Below are 15,694 nucleotides of genomic sequence, written 5' to 3'. Positions count from 1 at the left end.
TTAGAGACTTTAAAATCTACAAGATAGTATAATATTTAGTTTTCGTGAAGAATGTAAAATAGCTCTAACTTGTGTTGTCTAAACTAACCACCAAGATATCATAGGAGTAGGTACAACCTTTTGTTTTAAATCACATGAGTGATGCCTTCTATGTTTAAACATAGATGATTACATTCTTTGAAAACAAAATTTAGGTACATTTGTCCTTATCGAAATTGTTGCTACTTTAGCATCATTTCGATACAAAAATGTCCTATGCTAGACGTCTTACGTTTTATCAATTCATGTAAACTTCTTTACAAAGAAATGGCCCGCACTTGGTATCTCATACCAAGATAGTGGAACTAGCCTATCTTTTGAGTAGATGTCTCCTTCAACTTTGTCCTATCGCATACATCTAGTGTTTCTTCCTCTTAACTCTCACTCACTTTCACATTCCTCTTTGCTTCAACAAGCAAAAATGAATCTTATGAAGACCTCTCTTCAAGTTATTCGTGATATTTTATACACTTAGTAAGAGTGAATTACTATAAAGTGAGTGCAACATGTGGCAAAATCTCAACTTCTTGCGAAATTGGACTACCTAACCGTTCAATTGTCATCATATGCCTAAACTCTTTAGCGCATAAACAATCGATTTGGCCTTTCTCGAAGTGAGCCATTTGGCGGTATCATATTGGAGTATTCTTTGTGTTTTTAAAAACTCTTTTCGCAATCTTTTGATTTACTATTGAATAAGTTAAACTAATATGTCATCATCATGACGGAGGTGTCACTTTCGAAATCAAGACACTCTTGATAATATGTGACTCCTTATTGTTTAACTCATAATAAGAGTTCACAACATTAAACCCCTTTTTTTTAATATGTATGGACGTTAAGTTGTAAAATATTCGCAATAATTGTTGTAAGCTTATGTAGGTGAATTGGTGAATAAAATTTTCATTCATTGCTATCAAATTCCTTCAAAGAAACTGCTTTCTATGAAAGAACTAAATAAGTATAAATAGAGGATGAAATGCGCGATGTCATAGTAAATACATTAATGAAAAAGAACGAAAAATAGGAAAAATTAACATTCATTGTTTTAAAAACTTGATAAACATTTTTAACAAGTCCATTTATATAATGACCTCTCAATAAATTATATAAATGATTCCAAGATCCGTTTTTAGACAAAAATAGGCATCGCTTGGGCGAAACATCCCATAATTGTGTAAATTCGGTAAGTCAACGGTTGACTAATTCTACCTCTAGAACTCTTGGTTCTCGAATTTCCTCAAATCCATCTACTAGCCCCGGAATACAAGACCGTCTTATACCCCGTTGAGTCCAACCAAATTTGGCGCGTGATAACCGTTTACCATCCTACTTACCCAAGGTAAAAAGAGAACACCCCGCTTGGGCGAGCGTGGCTCTAATGTACAAGAGATTCATAGGTGTTACTAATTGGTAAGGCTAATCTCAATTTTAGTTATGTTAGAGATCTTGTCAATTTAGTCATAAATTCCCTATAAGTGAACTAAGTCCGTGAATTTAAATGACGTGAATAGACAACCGCGAAAATAAAATGCGTGTGAATGACGATTTTGGCATGCGAGAAAAACAAAAGCAAGCAAGCATATGAATAATCCTAGTATGGCCTCCTAATTAATAAAAACTAGACTATTACATATCGGAAACCAACTCCTTGATCTCTTGCCTCTTCATTCCAAAAGTGACTTCTTCTTGTGGGATTTGGAACACCTTCCAAAAATAGACTCCGTCTCGATGTAAATCCGTCTTTTGGAAACGCCGGTAAGAATAACTATTACAATTAAATTACATAGCTATTCATATAATATATTAATTAATAAAATAAATAAAACTATTAATTAATTACAAACCGGCGATATGAGATCGTATTTAAATTACAAACAAATCGTTATTCCCATTCATTTCGGGTAATAACGATTAAAATAATCTAGGCCATACTAGGTACAACAAGATATATACTTTAAATAAATGACAATCATTCATTCAACTTAAATAAATATGCTTAAAATGCTGTAAAAAGATGCCAAAATCGCCCTATCTAACAATCGTTGGTATCCATCTCGGTTTTGTGGATTTAATCGATTTTTAACTTGTAAAAATAAATAATTAACTCTTAAATCTCATTTAAGTCCAACTAATTGTCCAAACTGTTTTGGACCTCAAAGTTAGTCCTCACTAATTTGATGATGAATAATTAGTTTGATTTGGTGATATTTGTTAATTTAATCGGTAAGATCATAACTTTTAAGTAATAAATCCAAAATAATTGAAAATATTACCAAAAATTAAAACAAAAAATTTTTAGTATTCTGGAACACTCCCAAGAACATCAAAATGTTAGAAAAATTTCCCAAAATTCGGATAATTTTTTATAAAGAAAAAGATCGATATTTATCGGTTTTTAACCAATAAAACCAATAAACATCAAAACAAGGTGAAAACACATTTTAAATTTTACTTTTCACTTTTAAAATATATTTTTAAATGTACATAAATTTATCAAGGGCAGAAACAAATGTTTCAAGTATATGATTAATTTATTTCACTTTTATCGACTTTTATCTCATAAAATCAATAAACATGCAAAACTTCAAAACAACCTTCGAAATTTTACATACAATCTGTAGAAAATATGCATGAAACACCATAAAAATTTCATGAGCCAAATCAACTTTTAACTATTTTTAGTTAACTCTTAACCAAAATATGGCATTTTTGACTCGGTTTTTTTTACCAAAAATCATTAAAAATAGCAAAATAACTTCACAAATCACCAATTTTACCACAAACCTTTTGAAATCAGTAGGTATGCATGTCCTAAAATTTTGGTGCTAAACCTCTTTTAACACCATTTTTTATTTTTCCAAATTATCTCATAATTTGTTTAATATGCTTCAAATCAACATGCAAATTACAAGCATAAGCTCTGATACCACTTGAAAGATCAAAGATCCTAATTAGACTCTCTAATTAAAATTCAAATTATCTCATAATTTGTTTTAGTTGATCTATGTAACATGCATGCAATATAAAAGCATATTAATATAAAAGATGAGGAAATAATTTTCCTTACATTGAAAAATTGTAGTATTTGGGCACAAGATCACCATCTTGGTTGTTCTTGAGCTATTTATCAATGGCAAGATCCTCCATAAACCCAAGCTTCCAAAGAGAAAGCCTCCTCTCAAATTGCACCCAAGAACAAAACCCAAATTCCTAACAAATATTAACTAGATATTATGCTAGAAATACCCTTGATTATATGTAAAATATTACTAACATTCTTAGTAATAATTTTGTTTACTAACTATTAGTAATTTTATGTGTTTTATTTTTAGAGAGAGGTAAGAACTCTTTTACACTTTCTATCACATGCAACATTGTTCAAGTGTAAGCAAAAATGAACAAAAGAATAGGTGTAAAAGGAGGGGGAGGCCGGAACATGTAGAGGGAGGTGGAGTGTGTTTTTTGTCTTACTTTTATATGCCCAATGAAGCATAGATATGATAAGAACAAAAATATTATGGGAAGTAAAATTTGTGTAAGTGGAATTATTATTACCAAAGCAACACTCAATCCCACTTACACGATTTCCATGACCCATTTACGGGTCCATATTGGTTCTTATATTTGTCGCACAAATACGTGTAAATTTTATTTAAACATCGTTTTATGTTTTAATGCTTCCCAATTAATTTTGTCTAAAACACTCCGTAAATATACGTGTACAACTACACATATATTTTACGTACCAATACTAATCACATTAGTCAATTAGTACTAATTTAACAATTAAATGCTTAATCATTAATTCCCGTCTCAAATAATTTATTATTTAATTATCGCATGATTAAATAATAATTTCCGCGCCTCGAATTCACAACTCGATATCTCTCTAAATTAATCGACTAAATCTTAGTCAATTTATCAAGGGACTAATTAAACTGTATCTCATACAATTAATTAGTTTTCATGTTGGGGTTCGTTCCTTTAGGTGTGACCGAAAGGGATCGGTGAACATTGTCTCACGACAAAGATAACGTCAAACCCTAGTTGGCCAACCGTTACCGATATATGTTGATTAGCTGACTAGTACTGCCAATGAATATCCCATGCATATTCCTTAATGAGATTTAATAATATTATCACGCACTATTGTGGAGGACAAAACTCCAACAGTAACCCAATACCCTTCCATGGTTAGTGTCTAGGCTAAATGAGAGTGTAAGGAAAGGTGGGTGATAGGTGAGAGAGGGATTTATTAGGGTTAGAGAGAAATGGAACCGTCAAAAATGAAATAAGACTTACGAACCTGCATTTTATAATCACGTGTCAACAGCGGCTATACTCGGTCGAGTACTCTCATACTCGGCCGAGTAAGCCCTACTCGGTTGAGTGTTATCACTACTCGGCCGAGTAGCCTCTACTATGTCGAGTAATCAACTGCATAAGTCACTTATCCTCACTTATCCTCTCACCTATCCCCTCCTAGGGTCTTCCGTGGGCAAAGGGTCGGTCAAAGGGTTCTTAAAGATAGCGGGTATTACAGCCAACTTCAGAGTTTTAGTCGGAGCGCATCCGAGTTGTCGTCGGAGGTGCACTTGCGTGAGTCCTCATTAATGTGATCGGAGAAGCACCGATATTTAACCATTGTTAACTTTGACTTGCGTGTTTTAGGGAAGTACCGACGGTGGTTGGGGAAAGGGAGTGGGTATTCTACCGGTGTAGGTGGTGCTCGTCGCGGGGAGGGGTGGCCGGCGCAAGGAGGGTGGTTGAGTGATTGGGACTTGGGACTTGGGACTTGGGAGGGGACGAAGGGAATTGGGGTGTTCTCTCATTTTTCGGTTTTTGATTTCTTTTTCTAGGTGAGAAATGAGAGGGGTATACTCGAAATAAGGAGGAAAATGTGCGGGATTTGAGTACAATTATGTGCGGGATTTAGCAAGTCCCTTAATTTCGACAATAGTAAGTTTGGGAAATAATTTGGGCAAAATGGCTAATTCGGTAAGAGATCTATAATATTTCAAATTTTAATTTCTCATAATGACAACTAATATGTACTCCGTATATATTTTCCAACATCGCATGGATATTGACAGACTAATACTTTTTCTTTTCAATCTTTATTTGTAGTTATCTTATTTTTATAAATGTCACACTTATGTTACAACACTTATATATATAAGTGATGTATGATTATATTCAAAAAATAATGTGACGTGAATTGACTTCTCCCTGCATTTAATAAATCTACCTTAGTCATTTTCCAGTTAGTAGATTATACATCCAGTGGTATAGTGTTATTATACAACCAAGGGTAGTTTAGTCAATTTCTCCCTATTTTTTGTTTCCCTAATTTTTTTTTCCCTAATTTCAATATTCAGTAACTGATTATTCAACGTAGTCAAGAATTTTCTCCCCCTATCTCTCTTTTTCTCCTAATTTCTCTAACTGATTAACAATTTTGCAGTTACTCAATTTGATACTCCTTCAATATTATTTTTTCATCTTCAGTAAACCACAATCTGTAATTAAAATCAAAATTCTATATAAGAATTACAATCTATGGATGATGAAGCTTCTACGGCGACTGTTACAAATTTATCATCAGCAATGGGCGATGGAGTTTCTAAGGGAATTAGGACGTCAATGGAAATTGTTGTATTTAATCCAGTATCTATGAGTTTGGAAAGACAACCAGATGAAAAATCTACTTGTCAAGGTAATTATCATTAATTTTATGTATTACATGACTACATCACTGTATTCGTACTGGAGCATATAATTTTCGTCTTTAAAGTCATCAACTTTGGCAATGTTTTGTAATATAAGATATGTTTTTCGTCTATGTTACAAGGGTTGCTGTTTTCTGACTTTGAATATATGTGGCTCGAGAAGTCTGTTGAATAACTCGTGAAGTTTATGAGTTTTGCTCCATTTCTTTGTTTAACAGTGAAATTCAATTTTGCTCGGAAAATTTTAACGACAGCTCAATAAGTTAGTAGGTGTGCTCTGATTGTTTGATATACAGGTTCATTTTACGTTTGCTCGGTAAATTTAGACGAAAGCTCAATAAGTTACTAGTTGTGCTCTTGTTTTTTTGATATACATGACGATTTTATTGTTGCTCGGAAAATATATATGATAGCTCAATAAGTTACTAGTTGTGCTCCTTTTTTTATATATACATGACGATTTTCCTTTGCTCGGAAAAATTACACGATAACAAAGTGGTTTATTGCAAATGGCTTCATAGTGTTTGCATCGTACTTTGACTTAGATATAGACATTCTCATTGTTTTTGCATCTTGTATCCTCAAGAATCAGTTGTACACGAATATTTTTTGGTAGCTGAAACAATAGATTTATCATCACCTATGGTCGGCGACACTTCTAAGGGAGTTGATAATTCAATGGAAATCGCATTATTGGAGTCAATATCAACGGATCCGGAGAAACAACATGAAGTTATAGCTCCTCATAAAGGTAATAATCAATAAATTGTTTGTTTGCTCAATATTTGTATTGAACAGCTTAATAAGGTATTTGTGTTGCAAGAATTGTTTTGCGTACAAATATATTTATTTTTAACTTTGTTGGGATAATTTAAATAGTAGTTCATTAAATCATTATTTGTTAGTATCGTAAATAGACGATGACCGGTAATTTTATCGAAATGTAATACGTTGTTTTGCTCAGTAGTTTTATTGAACAGCTCAATAAGTTATTTCTCTTGCTAGAATTGTTTTGAGTACAACTTTTTATTTTGAACATTGCTCGGAAATGTAAATGATAGGTCATTAAATAATAATTTGTTAGTATCATAAACAGATGATGAACGGTAATTTTATCAAAATGCAATATGTTGTTTTGCTCAATACTTTTATTGAACTACTCAATAAGTTATTTGTCTTGCTCGAATTGTTTTACGTACAACTATTTATTTTTAACATTGCTCGGAAATTTTAAATGATAGCTCATTAAATCATAATTTGTTAGTATCGTAAATAGACGATGAACGGTAATTTTATTAAAATGTAATGTGTTAGTGATTTTTTTTCCAGGTGCCAACATTTCTTTTTCTTATGTTGAAGCTGAACAATCGGAACTGATTGGGCGTACATTTGATTCAGGGGATGATGCTTATGAAGCTTATCGTAGATATTCGTTTGTTAAGTGTTTTGGTGTAAGACATTCTACTATAAGGAGATCTAGCAAAGGTGATGTTATTGGGAAAGAGTTTTGTTGTTGCAAACAGGGTACTAAGGCTGATAAGGGAGTTGTGGGTAAAATATTTACAAAGTTGGATCGGAGGACTAATTGTAAGGCTATGGTGTACTATTAAATTATTGATGGTAAATATGAGTGTACGCGACATGATATGATTCATAATCATGAGTTTTGTCATCCTAATGAAGTTCATCATTTGAGATGTCATAGGAAGGTCGATCCAAGTACAGTTAAATACCTTTTGGATTTGCAAAAGAGCGGTATTCGTTTAGCCGATGGGATTAGGTCGTTATCAAATCACGCCGAGGGTCCTGCTATTATGGGTTTTGAGTACGGAGATGCTGCTGTTGCTGTTAAAAAGGCGAAAAATAAGAAGTTCGATAGTACAGACTATCACACTCTTATAGAAATTTTGAAACAGAGGGCGGCAAGTGAGGAAGATTTTTACTATGATTTTGAGTTGGACGAAGATAATTCTTTGGTAAGTGTATATATTCGGGACACAATAATGAGGAAGGATTATGAAGCCTTTTATGAGGTTCTCGAAAATGATGGAACGTATTGTACTAACAAGTATGATATGATTTGTGCACCATTTGTTGGTGTGAACAATCATACTCGAATTTGTATGTTCGGTATAGGGTTCATGTTGAATGAGTCTATTGAGTCTTTTGAGTGGTTGTACACTACTTTCTTGACGTCAATGGGTGGTATTCAACCGAAAACTATTATGACAGAACAATCTGCTGCAATGAAAAGAGCTATTGCGAAGTGTTTTCCACAATCTAAGCATAGGTTATGTGTGTGGCATTTGTTCAAGAATGCAGCGACTCATCTTGGAAAATTGAAAGAGAAAGCGGGTTTTAACAAGTTGTTCGGTCGTATCTTGAAAAGATGTCATACTGAAGAGAAATTAAATTATTGTTGGAATAGGTACGTACCTTTTTAAACCAAATATTTTAATTTGTTTCTATAATATCAGGAATTTCGTTTATTTCAGCTTCGATATGTGTCTGTTCGATTTCTTTATAGAAAAACTCGAATACTTTGTGCGGGAGCTCGACATGTTCATATATTAGGTCGTTTTTTTTTTTTTTTAAATAATGTAAGCTTCTTCATGTATTTGCTTGATTTTTATGTATAATAACTCTAAATTCTTTGTTTGGTGAACTTATTATATACTTAAGACTTTGTCTAAAAGAATAGTTTTATAATAACTCTAAATTATTAGGTCGTTTTTTTAAACCAAATATTTTAATTTGTTTCTATAATATCAGGAATTTATTTTAAACGAAATTCAGCTTCGATATGTGTCTGCTCGGTTTCTTTTTAGAAAAACTCGAATACTTTGTGCTGGAGCTCGACATGTTTATATATCAGGTCGTTTTTTTAAAAAAATAATGTAAGCTTCTTCATGTATTTGTTTGATTTTTATTTATAATAACTCTAAATTCTTTGTTTGGTGAACTTATTATTTACTTGCTTAGTAGATCGTTTGTATGCAATACTAATTTTTTTATACTTTTATTGTTAGGATGGTTACGGAATACAATTGTGGTGATCATCAATGGCTGAGTAAACTATATGAGTTGAAGGAAAAGTGGTGTTGTGCATATGGAAAAGATTATTTCTCAGCATGTGTGATCTCGTCTCAAAGGAGTGAGTCAGCAAATAATTCAATTTCTAAGCATCTTAGTAAGACATCTACCCTTTGTGATTGTTATGAGATATTTGGCAGTGTAGTGAGTGATTGGAGGAATCATGAACGCAAGGACAATAGTCTTTGTTGGGAAGGGGTACCTGAGCTTGTTATCCCATGCTCTTTACTTGATTTTGCAGCTAAGAATTATACCATAGGAGCTTTTTAGCGCTTTCAGAAAGAGTTTACGAAAGGCTTGTCCTATAAACATAAATTACAATCCAGCTTCGAGACCACGCTTTCATATTTCGTCTACACTGAACGTAATGACGAGTTTGGACATGTGGTGACATTTGAATCATCATCAAACTACGCATGCTGTACTTGTAAAAGGTTTGAAGAGAGTGGGTTTTTATGTCGTCACATTCTAAGGATATATCATTGTAACTGTGTCGATGAGATACCCATTGTTTATGTTCTCAAGCGTTGGACGAACGATGCAAAGCCTAAAGATCATGTAATTGAAGTGTCAAAAGGGAAGGTTGTAGGGCCCGTGTGGAGATTGGATATGCAGCGCCAGTTTCATAAGCTTATTATTGCTTGTTGTGAAAATGACATCACAAGAGGTATTGTTAATGATTGTTTTGAGAAAGCAAAGTCCGATATTGAGGCTGTAGTTGGGGGCATCCAATGCTCGGATGTTGAAGGGGGCGATGTTGTTGTGCCTTCCACTAATAATCATGCTAATAGCCATGTCGGTCTTCGCGATATTCTGATGTCTTCGTAGGATTATCATTTATTGGTTTTTAAACTTGTAATTTAGCTATGTTGAAACTTATTTAGTAGTAGTTGTAGTCGTTTAATTCAGTGTATTTGTTTCATATGGAGAAAATTCTATTAGTTCATGGTTGAAGTTATAATGAAATTTTAAAGATGTGTCATAGTCTTGGTTTATTGCAATTTAGCGTAAAAACTTACCGAGCTTGAAACCTTTATTACGCAGCTCAAGTTATTTCTTGCGGAGCTCGAAACATAGTTATGCTTTATACAATTTGGCGTATAAAATTAAAAAACTCGTTTTCTTTCTTTAGTAGCTCTAATAGTTACATAGGTAGCTCGAAACCTTTGATATAAAAATTTGTATGTAGTCATGTTTATTTTAATTTAGCATATAAAATTTCAGAGCTCCAAACCTTTCTTTCGTAGCTCTAATAGTTACATATGGAGTGAAGGGTAATATCCGTATAAAACCCCTTAAAATTAAGGACTATAACGTAATTTACCATGTGATTAATTGTCATAAACGAAAAAAACAAGAGAAACGATAAAAGAATAAGAATCAACCTCGGGTCCTATGCAAATCGGCCTAAGAACAGAAATCAACGTAGATTTCCTCCTAATTGTTGCACCCAAGATCGTCTGAGACTATGCCCCTTGTGCTAGAAATTGCTCTCTGATTGCCTTGCAATATTGAGAGAGCTTTTGTGAGGTTTTTGATGTGAGATCTAGAATTTCAGAGAAAAATACTCCAAAACCCTAATTTTTCTTCAAATGAAAAATGATTAGGTCAAAAGGAGAGAAGGACTCTCCTTTTGTTCTTCTCGGCCAACCGTGAGCTCAAGGGGGGAGTGGGCTTTCCACTTTCTCCTTATTTAACTCGTGGTCCGACTCGTTTTGCTAAAATGTATATGACGGGTTTTAATTATAAATCGTCATCCTATATCGGATATTAAAATATCGACTAGTAACATGAATCAGTCGACATATTATTATTTATCCGACAATGACAATATTGTATAATTAATCAATTCAATATACATTAATTAAATATAACCGTTTATATTCAATTTACGAATTAACCGCTTAATTCACCTTAGCCAGTATTATTTAATCCCTATTAAATAAAAATCTCAACATCGCGTTTGACTAATTATTAGTCAATAACTCTGACTAACCGCTTAGTCATATTAGGCATCAACATGACTGTATTTTCATACCGTCACATCTCTCAAACGTATCCTATAGGTGTGACTTTTAGGGACCAGTTGATCACCACCATCTGTATGACAATAACGTCAAACATGTCCTTGCACTAACTGTGGAGGACACCAGCCCCAACAAGCTCCCACTTGTCCGTACAAGTGTACGTGCAATAACGTTATCCGCACTAACTGGAGGACACCGGCTCCAACAAACTCCCACTTGTCCGTATAAGTGTATGTGCGATAACCGATTCTCATATCCATTTAAAATTTCTCCCACTCAATGTAAAACAATTTGCAGATCCGTACCACAAAGGTCGTATTTTACAATCGATCTGTATCAAGAGTGGTTTCCCCGAATAGAGAGTAACTAAACTGATAAAACGAATCCGTATTCGAGCATGGCCATGCATTTCGATTCTGACTCCTCGAGTGGCCCTGAGAAATATCGAGTACCTGATAAAGGCTGAATATTTCCTTCAACTCGACTCCTGCCGATTTAAGCACAGTATGAAATGACCCAGAAAAAATCTACTTGGCCCCTTGTTACGGAAGACCGTGAGAAAGAAACCAAAGTCACCCAAAATCTGCCTTAGTCTCAAGAGACAGTCGATAGTCAAAAGAATCGACTCTTAGGATCACCATGGAGGTCCTATCCACGACCTGGTACCGAATGTTATAAAACATTTAGGACTCCACGTCGTTGTCACGGTGTGTCCTACGAGATATCCGTATAACTCCCTCTCGTGATTGGTCAGTCAACCGTTTGACTTATGGCTCGTTGAACCCACCATCAACCAGCGTCACAAAATAATTGCCAGAGTTATCAGCTCACTTGGGCAATTAAGGACTAAAAATATAATGTTTGTTCAGTTCACTTTGTGGTGTTCAAGATAGTCGTACAACTCCACATGAAAAACAAAATATATAAATATCAAAACGATGATGTCGTATAGAGTACACGAGAAAAAGAATCTAATCCATAAAAGAGTACTACAACTCAGGAACACGTTTAATTCCCATGGAAATAACATGCCCTTCATGTTTATCTTGTCTTAATGGTTTAGTGAGAGGATCTGCTATATTATCATCTGTAGCAATCTTTTCTATCACTACCTCCTTTTGCTCCACGTAATCTCGGATTAGATGAGCTTTCCGTTGTACGTGTCTAGACTTGTTGCTAGACTTAGGCTCCTTAGCCTGGAAGATGGCACCTCTATTGTCGCAATAGATGGTGATCGGGTCATTCGAACTAGGCACTACAAGATAGTCCTTGTAGGAATTGACGCATCCATATCGTTCCTTTTGCAGCTTCAGACGCGGCATAGTACTCGGACTCAGTCGTAGAATCTGCTGTAACACTTTGTTTGGAACTCTTCCAGTGAACTGCAGCGCCATTAAGAGTAAAAACGAATCCAGACTGAGATTTCGAGTCATCTCGATCCGTTTGGAAGCTAGCATCTGCGTAACCGGTTGCGCATAGCTTTTGATCGCCTCCATAAGTCAATGCCCAATTTTAAATGATAGCTCATTAAATCATAATTTGTTAGTATCGTAAATAGACGATGAACGGTAATTTTATTAAAATGTAATGTGTTAGTGATTTTTTTTCCAGGTGCCAACATTTCTTTTTCTTATGTTGAAGCTGAACAATCGGAACTGATTGGGCGTACATTTGATTCAGGGGATGATGCTTATGAAGCTTATCGTAGATATTCGTTTGTTAAGTGTTTTGGTGTAAGACATTCTACTATAAGGAGATCTAGCAAAGGTGATGTTATTGGGAAAGAGTTTTGTTGTTGCAAACAGGGTACTAAGGCTGATAAGGGAGTTGTGGGTAAAATATTTACAAAGTTGGATCGGAGGACTAATTGTAAGGCTATGGTGTACTATTAAATTATTGATGGTAAATATGAGTGTACGCGACATGATATGATTCATAATCATGAGTTTTGTCATCCTAATGAAGTTCATCATTTGAGATGTCATAGGAAGGTCGATCCAAGTACAGTTAAATACCTTTTGGATTTGCAAAAGAGCGGTATTCGTTTAGCCGATGGGATTAGGTCGTTATCAAATCACGCCGAGGGTCCTGCTATTATGGGTTTTGAGTACGGAGATGCTGCTGTTGCTGTTAAAAAGGCGAAAAATAAGAAGTTCGATAGTACAGACTATCACACTCTTATAGAAATTTTGAAACAGAGGGCGGCAAGTGAGGAAGATTTTTACTATGATTTTGAGTTGGACGAAGATAATTCTTTGGTAAGTGTATATATTCGGGACACAATAATGAGGAAGGATTATGAAGCCTTTTATGAGGTTCTCGAAAATGATGGAACGTATTGTACTAACAAGTATGATATGATTTGTGCACCATTTGTTGGTGTGAACAATCATACTCGAATTTGTATGTTCGGTATAGGGTTCATGTTGAATGAGTCTATTGAGTCTTTTGAGTGGTTGTACACTACTTTCTTGACGTCAATGGGTGGTATTCAACCGAAAACTATTATGATGAGAACAATCTCTTTGCAATGAAAAGAGCTATTGCGAAGTGTTTTCCACAATCTAAGCATAGGTTATGTGTGTGGCATTTGTTCAAGAATGCAGCGACTCATCTTGGAAAATTGAAAGAGAAAGCGGGTTTTAACAAGTTGTTCGGTCGTATCTTGAAAAGATGTCATACTGAAGAGAAATTAAATTATTGTTGGAATAGGTACGTACCTTTTTAAACCAAATATTTTAATTTGTTTCTATAATATCAGGAATTTCGTTTATTTCGAAACTTCGATATGTGTCTATTCGATTTCTTTATAGAAAAACTCGAATACTTTGTGCGGGAGCTCGACATGTTCATATATTAGGTCGTTTTTTTTTTTTTAAATAATGTAAGCTTCTTCATGTATTTGCTTGATTTTTATGTATAATAACTCTAAATTCTTTGTTTGGTGAACTTATTATATACTTAAGACTTTGTCTAAAAGAATAGTTTTATAATAACTCTAAATTATTAGGTCGTTTTTTTAAACCAAATATTTTAATTTGTTTCTATAATATCAGGAATTTATTTTAAACGAAATTCAGCTTCGATATGTGTCTGCTCGGTTTCTTTTTAGAAAAACTCGAATACTTTGTGCTGGAGCTCGACATGTTTATATATTAGGTCGTTTTTTTAAAAAAATAATGTAAGCTTCTTCATGTATTTGTTTGATTTTTATTTATAATAACTCTAAATTCTTTGTTTGGTGAACTTATTATTTACTTGCTTAGTAGATCGTTTGTATGCAATACTAATTTTTTTATACTTTTATTGTTAGGATGGTTACGGAATACAATTGTGGTGATCATCAATGGCTGAGTAAACTATATGAGTTGAAGGAAAAGTGGTGTTGTGCATATGGAAAAGATTATTTCTCAGCATGTGTGATCTCGTCTCAAAGGAGTGAGTCAGCAAATAATTCAATTTCTAAGCATCTTAGTAAGACATCTACCCTTTGTGATTGTTATGAGATATTTGGCAGTGTAGTGAGTGATTGGAGGAATCATGAACGCAAGGACAATAGTCTTTGTTGGGAAGGGGTACCTGAGCTTGTTATCCCATGCTCTTTACTTGATTTTGCAGCTAAGAATTATACCATAGGAGCTTTTTAGCGCTTTCGAGAAAGAGTTACGAAAGGCTTGTCCTATAAACATAAATTACAATCCGACTTCGAGACCACGCTTTCATATTTCGTCTACACCTGAACGTAATGACGAGTTTGGACATGTGGTGACATTTGAATCATCATCAAACTACGCATGCTGTACTTGTAAAAGGTTTGAAGAGAGTGGGTTTTTATGTCGTCACATTCTAAGGATATATCATTGTAACTGTGTCGATGAGATACCCATTGTTTATGTTCTCAAGCGTTGGACGAACGATGCAAAGCCTAAAGATCATGTAATTGAAGTGTCAAAAGGGAAGGTTGTAGGGCCCGTGTGGAGATTGGATATGCAGCGCCAGTTTCATAAGCTTATTATTGCTTGTTGTGAAAATGACATCACAAGAGGTATTGTTAATGATTGTTTTGAGAAAGCAAAGTCCGATATTGAGGTCGTAGTTGGGGGCATCCAATGCTCGGATGTTGAAGGGGCGATGTTGTTGTGCCTTCCACTAATAATCATGCTAATAGCCATGTCGGTCTTCGCGATATTACGATGTCTTCGTAGGATTATCATTTATTGGTTTTTAAACTTGTAATTTAGCTATGTTGAAACTTATTTAGTAGTAGTTGTAGTCGTTTAATTCAGTGTATTTGTTTCATATGGAGAAAATTCTATTAGTTCATGGTTGAAGTTATAATGAAATTTTAAAGATGTGTCATAGTCTTGGTTTATTGCAATTTAGCGTAAAAACTTACCGAGCTTGAAACCTTTATTACGCAGCTCAAGTTATTTCTTGCGGAGCTCGAAACATAGTTATGCTTTATACAATTTGGCGTATAAAATTAAACAACTCGTTTTCTTTCTTTAGTAGCTCTAATAGTTACATAGGTAGCTCGAAACCTTTGATATAAAAATTTGTATGTAGTCATGTTTATTTTAATTTAGCATATAAAATTTCAGAGCTCCAAACCTTTCTTTCGTAGCTCTAATAGTTACATATGGAGTGAAGGGTAATATCCGTATAAAACCCCTTAAAATTAAGGACTATAACGTAATTTACCATGTGATTAATTGTCATAAACGAAAAAAACAAGAGAAACGATAAAAGAATAAGAATCAACCTCGGGTCCTATGCAAATCGGCCTAAGAACAGAAATCAACG

General features: G+C 34.2%; 2 protein-coding genes across 2 annotated transcripts; both read left to right on the top strand.

Moving 5' to 3' along the window:
• Positions 1 to 5,531: 5,531 nt before the first annotated feature.
• On the top strand, positions 5,532 to 9,692 carry LOC141629560 (protein FAR-RED ELONGATED HYPOCOTYL 3-like). Its single transcript, XM_074442540.1, has 6 exons — positions 5,532 to 5,758; positions 6,388 to 6,522; positions 7,101 to 7,371; positions 7,477 to 8,199; positions 8,801 to 9,062; positions 9,144 to 9,692. Exons 1-6 carry the CDS (start codon positions 5,602 to 5,604, stop codon positions 9,690 to 9,692), a joined length of 2,097 nt encoding a protein of 698 aa, XP_074298641.1. The 5' UTR covers positions 5,532 to 5,601.
• Positions 9,693 to 12,452: 2,760 nt separating this feature from the next.
• Positions 12,453 to 15,127, top strand: LOC141629558 (protein FAR1-RELATED SEQUENCE 1-like). Its single transcript, XM_074442539.1, has 5 exons — positions 12,453 to 12,459; positions 12,503 to 12,773; positions 12,879 to 13,241; positions 14,205 to 14,412; positions 14,528 to 15,127. Exons 1-5 carry the CDS (start codon positions 12,453 to 12,455, stop codon positions 15,125 to 15,127), a joined length of 1,449 nt encoding a protein of 482 aa, XP_074298640.1.
• The last annotated feature ends 567 nt before the right edge of the window (positions 15,128 to 15,694 follow it).

Source organism: Silene latifolia, chromosome Y, assembly GCF_048544455.1.
Source record: "Silene latifolia isolate original U9 population chromosome Y, ASM4854445v1, whole genome shotgun sequence".
NCBI lineage: Eukaryota > Viridiplantae > Streptophyta > Magnoliopsida > Caryophyllales > Caryophyllaceae > Silene > Silene latifolia.
Note: the sequence above shows the minus strand (reverse complement) of the source record. Positions and strands in the feature narration are given on the sequence as shown.

Coding starts and splice junctions, on each gene's coding strand:
- LOC141629560 (XM_074442540.1), top strand. CDS start 5,602: ATGGATGATGAAGCTTCTACGGCGACTGTTACAAATTTATCATCAGCA. Junction 7,372..7,476: donor ACTAATTGTAAGGCTATGGT/GTACTATTAAAT, acceptor GAGATGTCATAG/GAAGGTCGATCCAAGTACAG. Junction 9,063..9,143: donor ATAGTCTTTGTTGGGAAGGG/GTACCTGAGCTT, acceptor TAGCGCTTTCAG/AAAGAGTTTACGAAAGGCTT.
- LOC141629558 (XM_074442539.1), top strand. Junction 12,774..12,878: donor ACTAATTGTAAGGCTATGGT/GTACTATTAAAT, acceptor GAGATGTCATAG/GAAGGTCGATCCAAGTACAG. Junction 13,242..14,204: donor GGAACGTATTGTACTAACAA/GTATGATATGAT, acceptor TTTTATTGTTAG/GATGGTTACGGAATACAATT.